At 57.3% G+C, this 19,096-nt stretch overlaps 2 protein-coding genes across 4 annotated transcripts; one reads left to right on the forward strand and one right to left on the reverse strand.

Annotated features, from left to right (window-relative positions):
- Positions 1-7,160: 7,160 nt before the first annotated feature.
- On the reverse strand, positions 7,161-10,785 carry GALT (galactose-1-phosphate uridylyltransferase). 2 transcript variants are annotated; one of them, XR_014186245.1, is made up of 12 exons: positions 10,674-10,785; positions 10,222-10,391; positions 10,075-10,150; positions 9,895-9,943; positions 9,550-9,679; positions 9,216-9,272; positions 8,792-8,914; positions 8,506-8,638; positions 7,948-8,031; positions 7,702-7,856; positions 7,478-7,601; positions 7,161-7,320 (listed from the first exon to the last, which is right to left on the reverse strand). XR_014186245.1 is itself a non-coding variant. In XM_082075032.1 (12 exons), exons 1-11 carry the CDS (start codon positions 10,729-10,731, stop codon positions 7,536-7,538), a joined length of 1,101 nt encoding a protein of 366 aa, XP_081931158.1. In that variant the 5' UTR covers positions 10,732-10,785; the 3' UTR covers positions 7,161-7,320; positions 7,501-7,535. The 2 variants fall into 2 exon arrangements, 1 of the variants encoding a protein (XP_081931158.1); XM_082075032.1 differs by having other exon boundaries at positions 7,501-7,601.
- Positions 10,786-10,842: 57 nt separating this feature from the next.
- SIGMAR1 (sigma non-opioid intracellular receptor 1) lies at positions 10,843-15,537 on the forward strand (the record flags this gene model as incomplete). Of its 2 annotated transcripts, none has more annotated exons than XM_082074704.1 (4): positions 10,843-11,080; positions 11,883-12,083; positions 12,610-12,701; positions 15,484-15,537. In XM_082074704.1, the coding sequence occupies exons 1-4, from the start codon at positions 10,933-10,935 to the stop codon at positions 15,535-15,537; spliced, it is 495 nt and encodes a 164-aa protein (XP_081930830.1). In that variant the 5' UTR covers positions 10,843-10,932. The 2 variants fall into 2 exon arrangements, with proteins under 2 accessions (XP_081930830.1, XP_081930829.1); XM_082074703.1 differs by lacking the exon at positions 15,484-15,537 and adding an exon at positions 13,011-14,454 and having other exon boundaries at positions 12,610-12,702.
- Positions 15,538-19,096: the final 3,559 nt, after the last annotated feature.

Raw genomic sequence — 19,096 nt, forward strand, 5'->3', positions numbered from 1 at the left:
ATAGTGATGCCCTTGGTGTCCCGCAGGTTTTACCATAATCATTCCAAGTCCCTGATGTGTCGGCTAGTCCTCGGGGGGAGAAATTTTAGACCCCAGCAGAGATTGGGGGTCATTTCTTTTCTCCCATGCCAGTGTATCGAATACTTCTGAGGGGGCCTGCCGGGCCGCGATGGAGAGGGGTCCTGCTGTCACTGAAGCACAGTGGAAGCAGTTGGAAACAGCCAGATGCTTTTTGAGCATCTCTGATCCCTGGGGCAATTTAAAAGTAGTGTGGGAAGGGTTAAAAAGCGAGCTGGCATCATGAGTATCCATACTGGCTTTGCCGTCACGCTGTTTCTTGCCCATGTGAGAATTCAATTTTTAATTTTTAAAATTAAATTAAATCCTTTTTTTTTTTTAAATTGTGTGAAATAAATATTGCATGGGCAGTTTGAGTACACAGTGGTTTGCTGGGCAGCATTGTTTCAGGGCATAATCCAGCCCCAGAGCTGGAAAGATTTTCCTCGTATTTGCAAGACCTAGGTGGGATGGGGCCAGGTCCAGGTCAGAGGCACCACCAGGGTGTCACAGCAGGGGTGCCACGCTGGTCCTTGTGAAGCCCAGGAGCATCTGCAGGGCTGGCACAAGGCGTCTGGGCTCTGTGTTACCAATCCTACTTGAGCCACAGGGAAAATGAGGCACCAGGAAAGGCAGCAACATGCCCACAGGGGCAACACAAGCAGTCCAGGAGTCCTGTCCCCCAGCCCAAACACCTAACTAGGAGGGAGCAGACAAGATGCCAGGAGTTATAGGCAATTGCAAGCAAAACTGAAGAGGGATTGAATGCCCAAGCAAACAGGCTGCAAATGCACTTTCAGCTTTTCTCTGCCACGTTTTGTTTCATGGGAGTTATTTATGAGGAGGTTTTATTGCAACCAAGTATGGCAGCACAGATGGGGAGCAGCAGCTGGCTGATCCCAGCTCTGGCCATACCCTGCAGGACTTCAGCCACCCTGGCTGCACAGAAGCAGGTGGTTTGGCTTCAACCTAGGCAAGGGAGCCTGAGGGCATGGGGCAGGCTGGAGACCTACTGATTACTTTCTCATTAGCATCTAATCAGAATCTCCCCACCTCCTCCACTCTCCCAAGGGTTCTGCCTCTGCCAGAAGTCACTTCATTCCCAGGAGAACACCCTGGGGGGTGACCTTCCACCCCAGATCCATCCTGGTGTTGTAATGTCTCCCTGCATCCAGGGCTTTCTTACGGACTCGTCAGCATCACTGAACATAAACATAATTAGCAATAATTTATAGCTTCCTTCTCTGGAACATCAGGACAAAGGGGGATTCCTCCTTCTCAGTGGCCACAGGGCAGGCACAGATGTTTGTGAGCTTTCACAGCTGGCTCAGGCAGCAGGGGTTGTCAGGCACAGCCAAGGTGCACAATCTTAGCCCTGTCAGGAGCAAACTGGGTGTCATATCAGTCCTGGGTGCTGCAAGGGCTCCTGTCTTCTCCCAGCATCTCCCCCAATAGTGGATAACCTCCTTTTGTGGCCAAGCATGTCAACTACTCCCAGTTCAGACCACTCCCATACCCTTCCATCCACATTTGCTCCCCTCCCTCCCTGGCTCATTATGCTTGGGGGTGAATACAGAGATAATCTGGACCCTTCTGGGGTACCCCAGCTCTAAACAGAAGCCTCTGATCCTGGGATGGGATCCCAGGATGGGAGAGAGGCTTAAAACCACATGCGATGTCAGGTCCCCATTGCTGAGAGCCAAGCCCCAAGGTGCCTTCTCAGCACTGGGTGTGCAGGAAATTCAGGGAGAGATGGGGGAATCTAGCGCTTAGTGACCACATGCATGCTGCAGCGTGATGGTAATTAAGTACCTGCACATCTCCGATGATTAACAAATTAAATTCCAGCCTTGAGGCTGCTGTCCTAAAGCCCATGCACAGCCCACGGCTCTCTGATGCTAGCAAGTAGCATCCAGACATCCTGTTGTGTCCACCTGGGACTGACAGCTCTCCCATGCACACCTCTTGGAGGGAGGTATCAGTGACCATCAGCAGAGGAAAAAACACCAGCTGGCTGAGGCATGGGCAAGTCACCTCCAAAATTGTTTCCTGCTCATCTTAGCCCTTTGGAAAATCCCTGTCAGGGCAGCTGCCGAGAGCAGGGGAGAGGCTCCAGGCCACTTAGGAAAAGCTGGGTGCAGTTTGCTGCCCCAGAGGTTGCTCCCATGCTTCTGTGTGTCCATTGAAGTCAAGATCTAAAAGGGGTTTGGGTTTTGTCTTTAATTCTCCTGGCGTAACAGATCTCCCTGCAGCAAGGAGCTGCTTGCTGCAGGGCACCAGGGTGTTTAGCATCTGCTTAAAATTGTTAATTGTTTTCATGTTAAGTGCCTGATGGTATCTTCTAGACAGAAACGTGAGGCATTTAGTGTTCTCTCCCTCTCTGTTTCCCTCCCTTCCCTCCTTCCTCCTTTGCTCCCTCTTCCTCCCTGCCTTCCTCCATCCCTTCCCTTGGTTCCCTTCTTTCTCCCTAAAAGTTTACTAATTTCTTCCTTCTTATGTTCCTAAAAGACCCATTCAGCCACAGGTAGCAGCAGGCAAGGAGAAACTCAACAATAAGGGCAAAAACAACAGTAAAATTGGAATGAAATGACAGCCATAAACCCAGTACCGGGAGGGACAGTAAAACTGCAGTTTGGCAGGAGCCAGCAGGCCTGCACTAGTACCTTTTTTTCTGATTAAAACACTCTGGTCACAGATTAACTTCCTTTGCTCAATATTTATTGTCTCACCTGCACTGGAAGGCAGGGAGGAGAGGAAGAGGAGTGCACAGGGTTTGGGATTCGCAATCTGCAGCAGGTCTGCAGCTCCACAGCCTTTGGCAGCTGCTTAGGCCAGGGACATGTACTCAAAGGTGATGAAAATGCCTCCAGCAGTTACCCTCCATCATCGCAGGCTTGTGCCAAAGGGTTTCCATGCACAGGGCAGCAACTCAGGGTAGCATCCCATGACTCACCCGTGGCCACAGAGGGAGTCGGTGTCAGAACTGGGGTTGCTCTGGGTCTCCCAAACACACAGGATGGGGCAACAACGGAGACAGGTACTGTTACACCCCAGGAGAGCACATCGATTTGCTTCAGTCGAGGCAAAGTCCCAGCAGCTCTGAGGAAACCATGTCCCATGGTAGCTCAACCTGTTTGCTTCAGCGGCACCAGAAAATGTGATGAAAATGACATTGTATCCGCAGCCCTTCTACCTCCCCAGTCACCTCTACACCGCCACATCCCCTGCTGGGCTTATCCCTTGTAGAGCACAGGACATGCTGGCCTGGCATAGAAGCACCACGGCCGTTTCCTAATCCGTTACAGCCCTATTATCATGCCATAGAGAGACCAAACACCTCCATGGAACCTTGATGCATTTTCACAGAAATCACAGAATGTTGGGGATTGGAAGGGACCTCAAAAGATCATCCAGTCAATTTCCTCCACCGGAGGAGGAACACCCAGATGAGATTACACAGGAAGGTGTCCAGGCAGGTTTGAATGTCTCCAGAGAAGGAGACTCCACAACCTCCCTGGGCAGCCTGTTCCAGTGCCTGTCACCCTCACCGTGAAGAAGTTTCTTCTCATATTTAAGTGGAACCTCCCGTGTTCCAGTTTGTACCCATTACCCCTTGTCACCAAAAAGAGCCTGGCTCCATCCTCCTGACACTCAGCCTTTACATATTTGTAAACATTAATGAGGTCACCCCTCAGTCTCCTCTTCTCCAAGCCAAAAAGCCCCAGCTCCCTCAGCCTTTCCTCATAAGGGAGATGCTCCGCTCCCTTCATCATCTTTGTTGCCCTATGCTGGACCCTCTCCAGCAGTTCCCTGTCCTTCTGGAACTGAGGGGCCAGAACTGGACACAACATTCCAGGTGTGGTCTCACCAGGGCAGAGTAGAGGGGCAGGAGAACCTCCCTCGACCTACTAACCACCACTCTTCTAATACACCCCAGGGTGCCATTGGCCTTCTTGGCCACAAGAGTGCAGTGCTGGCTCATGGTCATCCTGCTGTCCACCAGGTCCCCCCAGGTCCCTTTTACCTATACTGCTCTCTAATAGGTCATTCCCCAACTTATACTGGAACCTGGGGTTGTTCCTGCCCAGATGCAAGACTCTACACTTGCCCTTGTTATATTTCATTAAATTTCTCCCCACCCAACTCTCCAGCCTGTCCAGGTCTCTGGATGGCAGCACAGCCTCTGGCGTGTCAGCCACTCCTCCCAGCTTGGTGTCATCAGCAAACTTGCTGATAGTACACTCTATTCCCTCATCCAAGTCATTGATGAATATATTGAATAGTACTGGTCCAAGTACTGACCCTTCAGGGACTCCACTAGATCCAGGCCTCCAACTGGACTCTGCCCCATTAACCATGACTCTCTGGCTTCTTCCCTTCAGCCAGTTCACAGTCCACCTCACTACCCGATCATCCAGTCCATGCTTCCACAGTTTAGCTGTGAGGATGCTGTGGCAGACTATGTCAAATGCTTTACTGAAAACAAGGTAGACCACATCCACTGCTTTGCCATCGCCTAGCCACCTGGTTATGTCCTCATATAAGGCTACGAGGTTGGTTAAGCGATGGTTGGTTTTAATGCATTAACTCCATGCTTGAGCTTCGCCTCAGCTCCCTTCACTCCCCCCATCGCCTGCCCTGCTCATCCTTCCAGGGCAGCTCAGGGCAAGGATTGCAATGGATGTTTTTGCCTTGATGCTGGAGGACAGGGGTTCAGGACAAGGGTGACCGCATTGCAGGGACACTTTTCCTGGTGTGATCTGCAACAGCTCATCTGTTAAAGTGAAATAGTATCAAGGCATATCCCTACAGGGTAGCCCAACAGGCCTCTGTTTCCCTTTGATGCTTCCAGGTTAGAACCAACAGTCAGGTGTCCCCACAGCTCTTCCATTCCACCATCCCGCACCCAGGTAGATTTTTTTAATCTCCTCACCACAAAGCACCTTTTGATTACAACTGGACCGTAAGTGCCAAATATAAAAGGTTTTCGGGCTTTACAGAACAGCAGTGGTGGTTCCTATGAACTGAAATAACTTTGCATCTCCAGCAGCTCCATTCGCACCAGCCGGACACCTCCCAATGCCAAAGGAAAGCCTCGTTGTTCCCCTCCAGCCTCTCATACCCCCCTCACCAAAGATGAAAATACCGGGGCAAGAAGAGATGGCTCTGTTGTGAGGAAGGCAGGGGCACACCATAGCCAGGGTCCAGCTCTTACAACCAGCCACACTGCTCCTCCACCTGCTGCTGGCTTACACCAAGAACATTTCAGGCCTTTTTGGGCAGGAGGGGGGGGGGCAGAAATTTAATTTTTATTTTAAAAATTAATTTTCATGCTGTCTCTGAGCTATTTCAGCTGCAGCTGAACTCCAGCAGCCACTACCTGCTGGGGAGGCCATCCCAGCATGGGTACCAGCACTCCTCAGCACGCGTCGCCTCCCCAGCCTCCATCCTAAATCACAACACAACAAACAGGCTGTTCATTAGGCGTTGTGTAATTAAGCAATATGGATCCTGCCTCGATATTTACAATCTCACTTGCTCTGATTTATTAGAGAAAGAGTCTCATTTTTAAAGACGGCGATTGTAAAGTTTAATACCGCTTGACTTACTGCGAGTTTCATTTACGGCCCCGGGCCGAGGCGCTGCAGCCCAGGCTGGGAGCTGGTGGGCTATTAAATCAGAGCTAACTACGCGTGCAGGGAGATGACTAGCTTCGTTACAACTGGTTCAGCGGTTAATTACCCCAATCTGGTTTTCCACATTTAAGCCAATTCGTTGCCACTTTTCCAGGGCCCTGGGGAAGAGCAGCGAATTCCGGAGGTTGGTGCAAAGGCACTTGTTGAGATGAAAAGGGATGCAGGCTGCAATGGGAATGGCCACAGAGCCCAAATGCACACAGCAGGGAAGAAATCAGTCTGCAAGAGGCCAGACTCTGAGCTGAGCACCCTCCATGCCACACAGGGGGATGCTGTGTGCAATGATGGCTCCAAGCTCAGGGGTCACCCCAAAACCCTCTGTCTCCTCTCCAAAACCCTTGGGCACCCAGGAAGCCCTTGCAGCCAGGTGGTGGGACAGCTCATGGGCTCTGCAATGTGGTGATCTGGGAGGAGGATGGGGCCAGCACCAGGAGGGTCGCATCCAGCCCATCTTCAAGCCTTACACTGGCCCTTCTCCCTGCCCCAGTCCCATAGGTAGGGATCCAGGAGCAATGCACGGACTAGACCCTCCCCACAAACTGTGGTCTTGGAGGTAGGAGGAAGCATTTCACTCTCACAACATATTCTCAGCCCCCAGGAGCCCACTCATAGACTTGACAAGGACAGGGGCCTTCTAAGGAGCTATGAGAATGGCTCTTTAGTGACAAACAAAAAAAATATTTGTGCGAAAATGTGATGGCAAAGAGCACTCGGCTCCACATGCTGGACATCCTCCTCATCAGCTGTGGGGCATCACTGTCTGGGACTCCCTCCACAGACCCAGGGAAATGGGCTGCAGGGCGGGGAGAGCACAGAGCTGCTTGCAGCATCCCCCAGCTCAGCCCGGGAACCAGGCTGCTGCTGCCTCATGCCTTGGGTGGGCACAGGGAAGGGCAAAAGGGGCAGCAGCACCATGAGCAGAGCTGGACTCCCTAGTAGCCCCCAGATTAGTGATGAACCAGCCCCTCATCACATCCTGACAGCCCTGCATCACATCCCCAGTACCCACAGTGGGCAGGGTAAGGACTGCAACCTGGCAGGCCCAGGCAGAAAGGAGGAAGAAGAGCAGTTGTGTGAGCCACAGCCAGGCATGCCCAGCCCGCAGCCTCCATGCAGCAAGTTTGTCAGGCCTCAGCCCTATCCCAAGAGCTGGATAAGCCTTGAGTGGCATCAACTTCTACCTCCTTCCTGCTCCTCTCCAAGCCTGCAGCACTCAGAGACAGGCTCAGAGCTCCCCCCAGGGAGGAAGAGGAGGCAACGCAGAAATAAGAACAGCAGAAAGCAGCATGGGGCTGCCAGCACACCCCCTGCAGCCCCCAGTGCTATTCCTCGAAGCAGCAGGGGTTCCCCACTAGAGCCCTCAAACCCCTCGCCTCAAGGCCAAGAGCCACGAGGGGACAGGCAAAGACACTTTGATTCCAGGTTTTATTGGCCATGGAGGCTGTGCCACTCCCATTCCCACCAGTAAGACTGGACTGGTAATGAAGACAAGCCCTTTTGTGGAGCACACTGTGGAGGCGGAAGACACAAACTGCGATGGGGGAGGAGACGGAAGCAACAGCACCACCTGCATGAAGATGCCACAAGATTAGGACTGGGGTATGTGAACTGGCAAAACCAGTCCACAAGTCAGGCCCAGCCGCAACAAGGCTCAGGAGAAGCTGGGAGACCAGAGGGCTCACAAGTGACATGAGGTCGCAGGCCTCAGTTCTCATCATCCCCACCTGACATCTCTCTCTGGCCTCACCAGGCAGAGCCAAGGGCTGGCTCCACTGCTCCCCATCATGACATCTCCTTGGCCCTCTGCTTGTAGTGCACATCGGGGAGGTTCCTCAGGCGCTCAGCTGCCTGCAGGACACAGAATAAGGGGCAGCCAGTGCCCAGTCCCAGGGACAGCCCCAGCATGGGACACCCTGGCTCCCCACCGTCCCACTCCAGCTGTGCTCACCTGCTCCGGGGTGAGGTCCCGCTGTGCCTGGGCCAACATCTCATAGCCCACCATGAACTTGCGGATGGTGGCGGAGCGGAGCAGTGGTGGGTAGTAGTGAGCATGAAGCTGCCAGTGCCCACAGTCCTCCTCCAGGTAGGGGCCCGTGGGGGCTCCTGCCAGTGGTGCAGCCACTGCATGAGCCCCGCAGAAGGGACAGGGATGCGGTTGAGAGGGTCCAGGGGGTCCCCTGGCCACGCCACTCACCATGCCAGCCCATGGAGTAGGGGAAGGAGACTTCAAACAGGTTGTCATACTTGATGAGCAGTCTCTGCATGATGGAGGCCAGGCCTGCAGGGGAGTGCCAGGGAGTCACTGCCTGAGCTGGGCAGCCCCCATGAAGGACAGGCAGCATGCCAGGCTTGAGAGAGTCACGCTCAACACCTCTGCCTGTGCGGACACCAGTGACAGGCAGGAGGGATGCACTTCCCAGTTACCCCTGTCCCAACCCACGCAGACAGCCTGAGCAACGCAGCAGGAGAAGCCCCCATTCCTCAACAGCCAGTACCCCAGAAGTATGGGGAACCTTGTGCTTCATCACCCCCAAAAGGACACAAGTCCCCCCAACAGCCTGCACCTGGACACTCAGCTATTGTCCTAGTGCAATGAGGGTGACAGTCCACCCCCAAGCCAAGGCCACCAGCCCCATACCCCAAGGGGACACAGACCCTCCAGCACCAGCAAAGCTGCGACAGAGCTGCCTCTGAACAAAGGCCAAGCCCAAAGGATGTAGGATAGGGACTGATGGGGTGCGGAGCCACTCACTGTCCCTCTCGCCATCACGGAGGTCTTGAAGGCGACACACGTGGCGGCGGGGCAGCAGCAGGGTCTGGTAGGGCCAGGTGGCCCAGTACGGCACCACAACCAGCCAGTCCTCGTTCTCCACCACCAGCCGCTCCTGAGGAACACAGCATTCAATGGGCACATGCGCGGCCCCAGTGCCCCAGGGATGGGTGCTCCCAGTGGCCCTGGCTCTTGGGAGTTGGCTGGCCCCATCCCAACATATACCCAGCTCCCGGGGAGGGGATACGGACAGCAGCCATGTCCCCACCTTCCGGTGAGCCTCCTGCTCGGCATACTCCAGCAGCATGGGCACACCATGCTGGCTCAGGTGCTGCCGCTGCGTTCGGTCCTCCAGGCATGCTTCATTCGGGAGGAAACTGCTGGCCCACACCTAGGAGGCACACAGGGGCATGGGGCTGGGTTACCCCTATCCCGCATTTGCAGGGGTGCCCCAGTAATGCTGCCCATCTGCAAGTCCATGCTGCCACCAGGTGGAGAGCGTGACATGTGACAGCCACAAGGGAGAGTCCCCTGGAGGGGAGATGACAGGACAGGCATGGAGGGGATCCTCTCTGCAGAAAGCTTTGGAACCAGAGCAGGGAGATTCCCATTCACATCTTCCGCCTGGGTTTGTTGTTGTTGTAAGGTCACCCACAGGGACTCACTGTTAAGTCCAGGTGGGACAGCCTCACCTGGCAGTGTGGGTGCGGGTTGGAGCAGCCCATCATCGCCCCCTTGTTCTCGAAGATCTGCAGAGAAAGAGGTGCAGCCAGCAGGTCCCAGACCCATGGTCCCTCTGCGGGCTGCCACGGTGTCCTCAGCACACCAGGAAAGCATCCCGCAGGAAACCAGAGCCTTGCACCCACCTGGAAACACTCAGAGGGACACAAGGTAGGGATGGGAGACCCACACACAGTTGGGAGGGTCCCAAACCTGGGTGCTGCCAGAGCACCCAGCCACAGGCCCCCACCTCCACCTGAGCCCCCCGGGGCAGGGTGAGAAGGGCAGCCCCCACCAGCCACAGACCTGCACCCAGGGGTAGGAAGCACCCAGCTCAGCCATCAGCTCTGCCCATGCATCGATGACAGCCCGGATCTCTGGCAGGGACATGAGGGGCAGTGTCAAGTCTGACCAGGGGTGGAAGCACATCACCTTGCTGTGAAGGAAACATACGTGCTTGGGGCTGCAGGGCATCCATGGGGACCCCCAAGGCCCTGCCACATCACAGTGGAACAGGGATGAAACCCACAAAACAGAGCAGGTGTGCACAGAACAGGCAGTGCAAGGAGGGGAGTGGACTCAGTTTGGCTTCATCCATGGGTCCAAGCCTACATCATGGCCCAGACGCCCCGGCAACATGGGGGTACTCACCACACACCCCGCGCTGCTGCCGCTCGAAACAAGGGATGATCACTATCACCTGGGGAAGGACAGAGAGTGTGGAGGGACACGGCACTGCTGCAGCACCCATGCTTCTCCAGACCACCCTGCAGCCCCCCCAGGACCTAAGCCTGGGGGTCTCTGGTAGCCTGCTCTCCCGCAAGAAGTTACCAGGCTCGGGAGCATCAGGCTGCAGCGCAGGGAAGTCATTCGGGAAGACAAAGGTGCCCTCATATTTGGGGTTCACCTGCCAGGGCAAGAGACAGGGTCAGAGAGGGACAGCAGGGGAAACCCCGGTGCCTGGGTCCTCGGTGGTACCTCGCCGTTGGCTCGGGTGGCCCCGGGGCAGAGGGGGTTGTTGGGGTCCCAGCGGGGCACATCCTCGGGTGGCGGCTTCTCCAGCTGCCCTTGCCAGGGGCGCTTCATGCGGTGGGCCGACACCAGCACCCAGTCATCCCGCAGCGGGTTGTACCGAGCGTGCTGGTGCTCTGCGTGGAGAGGAGTGCGGCATCAGGGAGGCAGCGATGCAGGGGGCAGACCCCCGCGGGCTGGGTACTCCCAACCCACCATGCCCCCTCCTCGAGTAACCCTACAAGAGGGTCTGCACCTCACTTTCTGCCCCCCTCTGCTTCACCCCTTCCTCCCTGAACCAGCCCGGGGGGGATTCCCCACTGCCACCCCCGTAGTCAGGGAGGGTCCCCGCAGCCCCCGCTTCCCGGGGCTCGGCTGGGCTCTGCCGGGTGTCCGGAACGAGGCAGCCCCGGCCGTACCGCTGGCGCGGAAGCTGCCGCTCTCCTCTTCTTCCTCGCCCGCCGGCGCCGGCTCCATGCCGCGGCACTCCCGGAAGCCCCGGCGGCAGCAACGGCCCCGCCCCGCGGGACCGGCCCCTTCCAACCGGCCCCGGCTCCGCTCCGCCCCGCCCCGCCGCGCCGGCGCACGGGCCGCCCGCGGCCGGGCATGGCGTGGCCGAGGCGGGGGCGGTCCGGCCCCCCGTCCCGGCGGCGGTAGGGCGGAGCGGCGGCGGGCGGCATGGGGGCGGCGGGGCGGCGGGCGCTGCGGGCCGGGCTGGCGCTGGGAGCGCTGGCGCTGGTGCTGCAGGGGCTACGGGGCTGGCTGGCTTCCAAGCGGTACGAGTTCACCCCCGCCGAGATCGCCCAGCTCGCCCGGCACCACGCGGGTACGCGCTGCCCGTGGCGGGACGGGGCCCACCGGCCGCGGGGGGTGGAGGGGAGCGGGACCGAGGAGGGATGGGGGGCGGGGAGCGGGAAGCGGAACTGGGGAGAGGGGGATGAGCGCAAGCGGCCTGGGCTGGGGAAGGGACCCGTACCGGGGACGTGGGATCGAGGAGGATCCGGTACAGGGGGGGCCGGGATCGTGGCCGGAATGGGATTGGGACTGGGGGAGCAGGACCGGTATCGCAAAGGGTTCAATACCAGGGAACAGGGACGGGGAGTGTGAGGGAGATGGTGTGTGGGAACGGGACTGGAGCGAAGGAGGGATGGGGACTGGGACAGCAGCATCACCCAGCCCGCTTGGATCTGAACCCGGGTTTAGGGCAGCTCTCCCACTGGTGGGACTGGGCCAGGACGGGGGACCAAGCCCAAGGTGGGTCAGGAGCACAACCAACCACCCAGCTAGGGCTGGAGGGGAGGGCTGGCCCCATAAGGCAGTCACAGCAGAGTGGCTGTATGTCACCAGGACAGGAGCACTGTCACACTGCTTGAGTCCTCCATGTAGCCTAGCACCTGGGGTGGGCTGTAGGGCTGGAACACTCAGTGCTGTGAATCCTCCATCACCAACCAGGAAACAGTGGGGCCAGTTGACAGCCATGGGAGCTGAAGCCTGAAGAGAGGAGACATCTTCCCTAGGCAGGTCTCTCCAAGGATGTGCTGGGACCCTGTGGCTGTGGAAGGGATTTGGGAGGGCCTGAGTAGGCTTTGTGCCATGCCAGGGACTCACGGCAACCCTGGATGCTGCAGGGCTAGACCATGAGCTGGCTTTCTCCAAGATCATTGTGGAGCTACGGAAGAAGCACCCAGGCCACATCCTGCCAGATGAGGACCTGCAGTGGGTGTTCGTGAACGCAGGCGGGTGGATGGGCTCCATGTGCCTCCTGCATGCCTCGCTCACCGAGTATGTGCTGCTCTTTGGAACAGCTGTTGACACTGGTGGCCACTCAGGTAAGCAGGGTGACAGGACTGGTGGGTGGGGGTTTCTCTGAGCTCTTTCCACTCCACTTCTTTGTGTGTAGCTGCCCTGTCCATGGTATGAGTGGGGCAGGAGCCTGCTGCTCCACTTCTTTAATGGGGTGCACCATGTTGAGAAACACCTTCCATGTGGGCAACAGTCCCCATGGTGTCCTGGAGCACCTGTGGGTTCCTGTGCATGCCATGTCATGTAGCCAGGACCCTCTGCATCCAGCTAGCAGGCAGTGGTGGGCATTGCATCTCTTTGTACTTCAGCAGGGAGCAAATGCCAAGCATGCTGGGAGTGATGGGGCTTAAGGACACCCAAGTAGACTGTGCTGGTGAGGTATGGCCAGTCACACAGCCAGCCTGGGTACCAGACCTGGCTGCGCTCCTCAGTGTGTCGAGGCCCAGGGGCTGGCATCCTTCTCCCCGGAGGGCTGTTCCATGACTCAGACCTGGCATCCCAGGCCATCCCCAGCAGGGACGCTCTGAGCCAGTGCTGTCTGTCCTCCCACAGGTCGTTACTGGGCAGATATCTCCGACACTGTCATCTCGGGGACCTTCCGGCAGTGGAAGGAGGGGACCACCAGAAGTGAGATCTACTACCCAGGTAAATGCAGTAGCCACAGCACCCTGTGGGCTGTGTCCACATCTTGGGCACAGCCACTCTGCAGGTTGGTCCTCCACTGTCACAGAGCCTCTTCCAGGCAGCTGGTAGAAGCCAAGAACTCAGGATGGGGCAGTTTGTGTCCCTAGGGGCACATCCCAGCATTTCAAGTGGTGCCAGTAAGAGAAAAGTGAGCAAGACTGGGGAGGGTTTGGGGTGGTCAGCCCTGCAGGTCCCGATCCCACATGTCTCTTATTTGGGTGTGACATGGAGCAGCCACTGGGAGCTGTGCTGTTTCTGTGTGTTGACAGGGGACACCATCGTGCACCAGGCAGGAGAGGCCACGTCAGTGCAGTGGAGCGCAGGCACCTGGATGGTGGAATACGGCCGGGGCTTCATCCCCTCCACGCTGGCCTTTGCCCTGGCTGACACCCTCTTCAGCACTCAGGACTTCGTCACCCTCTTCTACACCCTGCGTGTCTACGCCAAGGGCCTGCTCCTGGAAGCCAATGCCTTCTTCAGCACCTGGGGCTGCTGAGCCTGGCTCACCAGGACCCCTGCTGAACACAGGTGGCTCCTCTCCTCCCAGCCTTCCTCCCCTCTCCTCCTTCTCCTCCCCGAGCCCAGGCTCTATCAGAGGCAGCAGGAGACCCCCTGTGCCTGCCCCAAATTGCTCTGTCCTTACCGATGGGCCAGCTGGGTGCCAGGATAGAGGGACCATGGTGGGCACAGCAACACAGACCTCTTTACTACCTGCCTCTCCCCCTTTTTGATTTGAGCTGTGTCGGGCTTTTCCATCCCTCAGGGCTGGAGTGGCCTTACAGGGTACAAACACCTTTGTGTGCCCTCAGAATGCAGCAAGAAAGGGGCTGGAGCTGGCTGTCCTCAGGCTCTGCAAAATTCCTGCAGCTCCTGAGACACTGGGAGGAGGATGATGCCTTCGGGACAGGGTGCACAGGATAAGCTGGACTAGAGCACCCACTGTAAAGGTTGGATGAGAGGTTTCTCTTCTCTCTGGCGGGCTGCCGGGGCTGCGGACAGCACTGAGTCCAGCTGGCAGCAATTCCTGTGGCTCTGTCCCCACTGACGTGGGTTGGCGGCACACAGTGTCCCCCTGGCACAGGGCTGGATCTGCGCAGGGACCCCTTGGCAGTGAGGGGACGCCCAGCCTCTGTGCTGGAGGTCCGTCTTGGTCCCCTGTGTGTCATCTGCCCCAGGGGACAGCTGGGGCTAGAAGAGAGTCCCATTCCCCATGGTGTCCTCCTCCTGCAGTCCCTCCCAAAGGGGGGAGCACCGTCTGTCGCCTTAAACGAGAGCCCGTTCTGCGTGGCCTCTGGGCTATGCACATACCTGGCGTCTGTCACGCCCGAACCTCTGTACTAGCTCAGGATGGGATCTCCCCCCTCAAAGTGCTTCCCCAGGCTGTGAGACCCCCCTGGGGACAGCCAACCTACTCGGCTCACAACATGAGATCCTGGCCACTGGGGGAGCACTGCCGTTCCCTGAGGAAGCCCATCTGTGGACACTGCTTGCAGCCCTGTGGCCAGACCTATGCGAGCTCTCTGCTCTGTGGAGGGCTTTCACCTCTGTACTGTTGCCAAACTAACGTCTGTGTCCCTGGCCACTAGGCCTGTAGCATGTCAGTCCTACTCCCCAGACTGTCCCCATCCTGTTGACTGGCAGCCCTGCACATGGGCTACTTCTTAATTTGCCACCTGAAAAGAGCTACCCATAATAAAAATGTTCTTCCCACCAGCTCGGGTCCCCAGGAGAGTCTTTGGAGCATGCTGAGCCCTTGTCACAAGGAACGGTGCTGGATCCATCCAGCTCCAGGCACAACAGGGGTCCTGCTGGCACCTGGGGACAGCTTCATGTCCCCAGGGAAGCTGGCATCATCCCACCCAGGGTCCTGGGAGCCAGGGCATGCAGTGCTGGGCAGAATCAGGCCCATCTCCGCTCTTGGGCATCAGTGAGAGATGGTGCTGTTACTCCTCTCCTCTGCAGTTGCTGGGGACCAAAAGCCTGGTCTGGTGACAGGGCCCTGCTTCCATGGGGCACCCAAGAGTCCGTGGGGCTCCGTCCTTCTGGGGCACGGTGGCAATGCTGGGTGAGCAGCCCTGCGAGTAGATGGACCCGGGTGCAGTAGGTTTGCAGTCCTGAGAAATTTACGCACACATGCACCCTCCAGTGTCGGAATGGCACAGGCAGGAAACATGGGGTATCTAGGCTGTGTGTGCATGTGTGTGTGTGCACATGCTGGCAGACAGGTCGCATGCATGTGTGTGTATAGGTGCAAGCAGGAGGGTTTTGTGTGTGTGTGTCTTGGCAGGGCAGTTAGGCATGCATATGTGTGTGCATACATATATTAATAGGTGTAACAGTTTGCAAGTGTGTATAGGCAGAACAGGTAGGGGTTGCACACGTGATATAGGTAGAACAATTGGGCATCTGTCCATGCAGTCAGAGCACTTGCACAGCTGTGAGTGCTGAGGCACGAATGGGTACAACATTTGTGTAGGTGCATATGTGTGGGCAGGAGTCACATGCATCTGTGTGTGCGTGTGCAGGTGAGTGTGCATGCATGCGTGTGCGCCCCGTCCAAGTGCACACGTGTGTACAGACCGGCAGGACAACCAGGTAGATGTGTGTGCACGCCTGTGCACAGGGCCAGACAGCGGGTATGCACACATGCGTGTGGGCAGGCTGTGTGTTTGTGTGTGTGCTCCTGTGGGCTACGGGGCTGCCCTGGCCCTGTGGCGTGCCCATTCCCTGCGATTTAGTAAGGCTCTATTGAGGAACACGAGCGATCCCATGCTGGCCCATGCAGGAAGGCGCTAACTCAGCAGCTCGTATCAATACTGCTCCACTTACAGCGAAGGCCGCGTAATGAAAATCCGATGGGCACGCTGGTGGGAGTAAATAAGTATGCCATTAAAATGAGAAAATCAAAGCTCTGGACAGGTCTTTTCTCTTGCCCATTGATTTCTTTTATTACGGAAATATTGCTGCTAAATAACATTAGTGTGAACAATCTCAGCAGTGTTTTCCGTAGTGCCCGTGTCAATAACTCCATCACGGGTGGGGGATCCCCCCAGCCTGGCCGCGGGGCCGGCAGCCCTGTCCAGGTTAAGGGCTTCTTCAAGGGCTGTACCTTGTTCACCAGCCCTGGGCACTCTGGGATGTGCTTGGCCAAGAAACAGGGCAGCACGGGGTGGCTGAGGCAAGTACCACCATGATGGAGCTGGGTTGGGACCCAGGAGCCCTGGCTGCTTTTCTGCTGCGGGAGAGCTTGTCCCTACCCTAGCACTGAGCAGGGACAGTGCCAGGCATGGATGGGTCCCAAAAAGCAGTCCTTCATCTCAGAGCAGGTGTTTGCAGACTGTAACAGAGCAGGTAAGTGTCACCAGTGATCAGCAGATGAGGGATGGGGTCCTGGACATGGCATGTCCCACAGGCTCTTGCTGCCTCTTCCCCTTCCTCCCCACTCCTCCTCATCCATGCTTGTGTCCATGCTGATGTACCCAGCTCCCTGCAGCTTGCCATCATTTGGTTCATATGAAGAAACTGAGGCATGGGAAAGGAACTCATCCGCAATTGCACAGCTTCAGCACAGCCCCTATGCCAAAGCCAGGGTTCACTCTCAAGAGGCCTCTCTCCCTGACAGCTGCCCACGTGCAAGCACCAATCATTCTCCAAGGTGCCCACAGGTGGCAGGGACATCCTTGAGGGGCCAGAGGTTGTGACCAGGACACACAGCTGATATGCACCCTTTTGCACCCAGAGACTACATGGGACCCCAAGGCACCTCAAAGGACAACAAACACGTGTGGAGTGACCAGAGAAGGGCAAGGGCACACCTCTACTGTGAGTCTGGCTCCGTCCCAGCCCCAGCTGAAGCTCTCACAAGTGGCAGCTCCCCAGAGCCGTCATCAGAACAAATGCACATCGCTGCCCACCAAACACCTTCCCTCTGCAGCTCGCTCTATCTTGCTGTCCCTCCGCATGCAGTGGGTATTGATCAGCCCGCAGAATCTATCTCCTGATTCCTCCTGCGGTATCTCTCTGCTCCGAGTATCTCTCAATCTCCTCCACTGTCTGCCGTGCCCGTCTATACCTCCAGTATCTATCTGTGCTGCCTCCACCGCAGCCGTCGATAGCTGTTTGTCTGGGGGATTTCTCTTTCTCTCCAGCTAGGAGCACCGCCAGACCCTGGTAGCACAAAGATGCTGAGCGGGAGGGTAGAGGGGACACAGTCCTGCTTGCTGCCCCAGGAAGACCCTGAGCATGGATACACTTTGTGACACCTGTGCAGAGCCCCACAGCCATTGTTGTCACTGGAGGTTCTAAGTAGGAACTGAGCCATGCTGGTCCAGCTGGGCCAGGTCCTGTGGTGGTCAAGCCCAGAGCGACAGGACATGCTGTACCCCATGCACACCTCGGTACTACCACTAGCCCGCCTGGCCACATCCCCCAAACCTGGGTGCCGCATTGACTGCAGTGCCCCATGCCTTCTGCCCTGAGGGAGAGGAGCTTCCCCAAATGCTCCTGCTGGGCCATGAAGAAGTCCCATCATGTCACCCTCTCCACACTTGTCTCATTCCTCTGCTCCGTTCTCGCCGTGGTGCGCAGAGGATGAGGTACAACTCAGTGCAATGGGTGACAGCACCCTGGGGTGCAGTATAACAGTACCAGGGGGGGAAGCTGGAGCTCTGTGTAATGGGGACCTATGGAACAAGCCCTGGGGGATGGATGGCCCTGTGGGTCCCTCTGAAATAGGGCCAGGTTGTATCTTCCCAGGAGGAGCTCGGCAGGATTGTTGGCCAGACACCAACAGACTGATGCTCCCGGGTGGGGGGAGGTGGGCGGGGAGGGCAGGGGGCGCTGGCAAGCACTGGGAGGTCCCTACTCCTGCCACGGTGGGATGGGTTGGGCCAGGGCGAGTTACAGCTGTCCAGCCCTGAAATGGGATGGCCGACAGCTGCTTTATCTCCTGTGCAAAGATAAACAGCGCCCGGGGGCCCTGCGGGGTCGGGAGCTGCCCTGTTCTCCCAGGCAAGGGGCTCATTTTTCCAGGAGAGCTTCTCCGGGGAGGATGCTGCACAGTGCTGGGTGCCACCAGGCTGCCAGGAGCTCAAGGAGCCCCAAGGGTCACCAGCGCTGTGGAAGGACAAGGGACAGTTTCTCCAGAGATGCCCATGGGGAACCTAGAGAGCTTTGGTGGCTTTTCCCCAAAAAGGGATGCATGCAGAGAAGGGGACAGAGGCTCAGCCCAGGCTGCAGAGCCTGAGAGCAAAGCCAGCTCCAGCTGCAGCCACGGCCAGTGGCTGTTTGCACAAATGGTCCAGGGAAAGGTCAGGATACAGCTCTTCTGGGCTCTGAAGCACCCAAAGCTTCTGTCACCCCATATCATCAATACCTAGTGCAGCAGCATGAGGTCTCAGTGACAAGCTGCTGTGGCTGTGGGATGGGGCCAAAGCTACTGTCCCTTGTGCCCCAGTATTGGCGGGAGCGATGATGCTGCTCATGCCCCAGAGACCCATGCAAGTCCTGCAGTTGCCCCAGCCAAAAAGCTCAGGGAAGCACAGGCACCTCCTTTGCTTCCTGCCAAAGTTGACTCCATAGAAAAAGGGGCCAGGACAAAACTGGCAGGCAGGCAGGTCAGGGTTGTGCGTGGGGACAGCATGGGAATGCTGCTGGTGGGTGAAGCCCTGAGCTTCCCCATGGGGGAAGTGAGGTGCTGTGGGTGCGGCAGTGGGACAGAGTGCTGCATGCTCAGCCCAGTACCTCAGTTCATCCTGTTGCAAGAGGGGACACAGTGCAAGCCAGCAGCACTGAGTCCCTCCATTGACAAAGGAGATGCATGGCCTTATCCTGCTGATGCTGGGCTGGGGCTCTGGGAGCCTGTTTGGGGGTCCCCTTGGTGGCCCCAGCATGTGGGCAAGTCTCAGGCTTCAGTTTGCGGTGTGCTGTGGCAATCTCTCAGCCCTTGCAGATGCAGGTGAGTGCTCAGTGCCTGGAGCTCACCCGAAACGCCCCTTTCCCACCTGCAGATGAATTGACAATGTGGGTATACACACTCACTTCCCCTAAACACACGTGTGTGCACACGCCTGCCTGTGAATACAGCCCATACCCCCACCTGTCCCAACACAGATGGCACACACCTACAGGTGAGCACACAAAACACACACACTCAGCTCCTGGTGTACGCATATAAGCACTTATTGTTGTCCCAAACAACATACACACGTTTGTGCTCACGCTGCAGACACTCAGACCCTCTGACAAAGCACACAGCTGTATGTATACATGTCTATGCAAACGGCTTTGTGCAATGTATGCATATCCTCCACTCCCCCAGGGCGTTACACACACCTTGAATGCACACACACATACA

Source organism: Streptopelia decaocto (genome assembly GCF_964273445.1).
Source record: "Streptopelia decaocto genome assembly, chromosome: Z".
In the NCBI taxonomy this organism is placed as follows: domain Eukaryota; kingdom Metazoa; phylum Chordata; class Aves; order Columbiformes; family Columbidae; genus Streptopelia; species Streptopelia decaocto.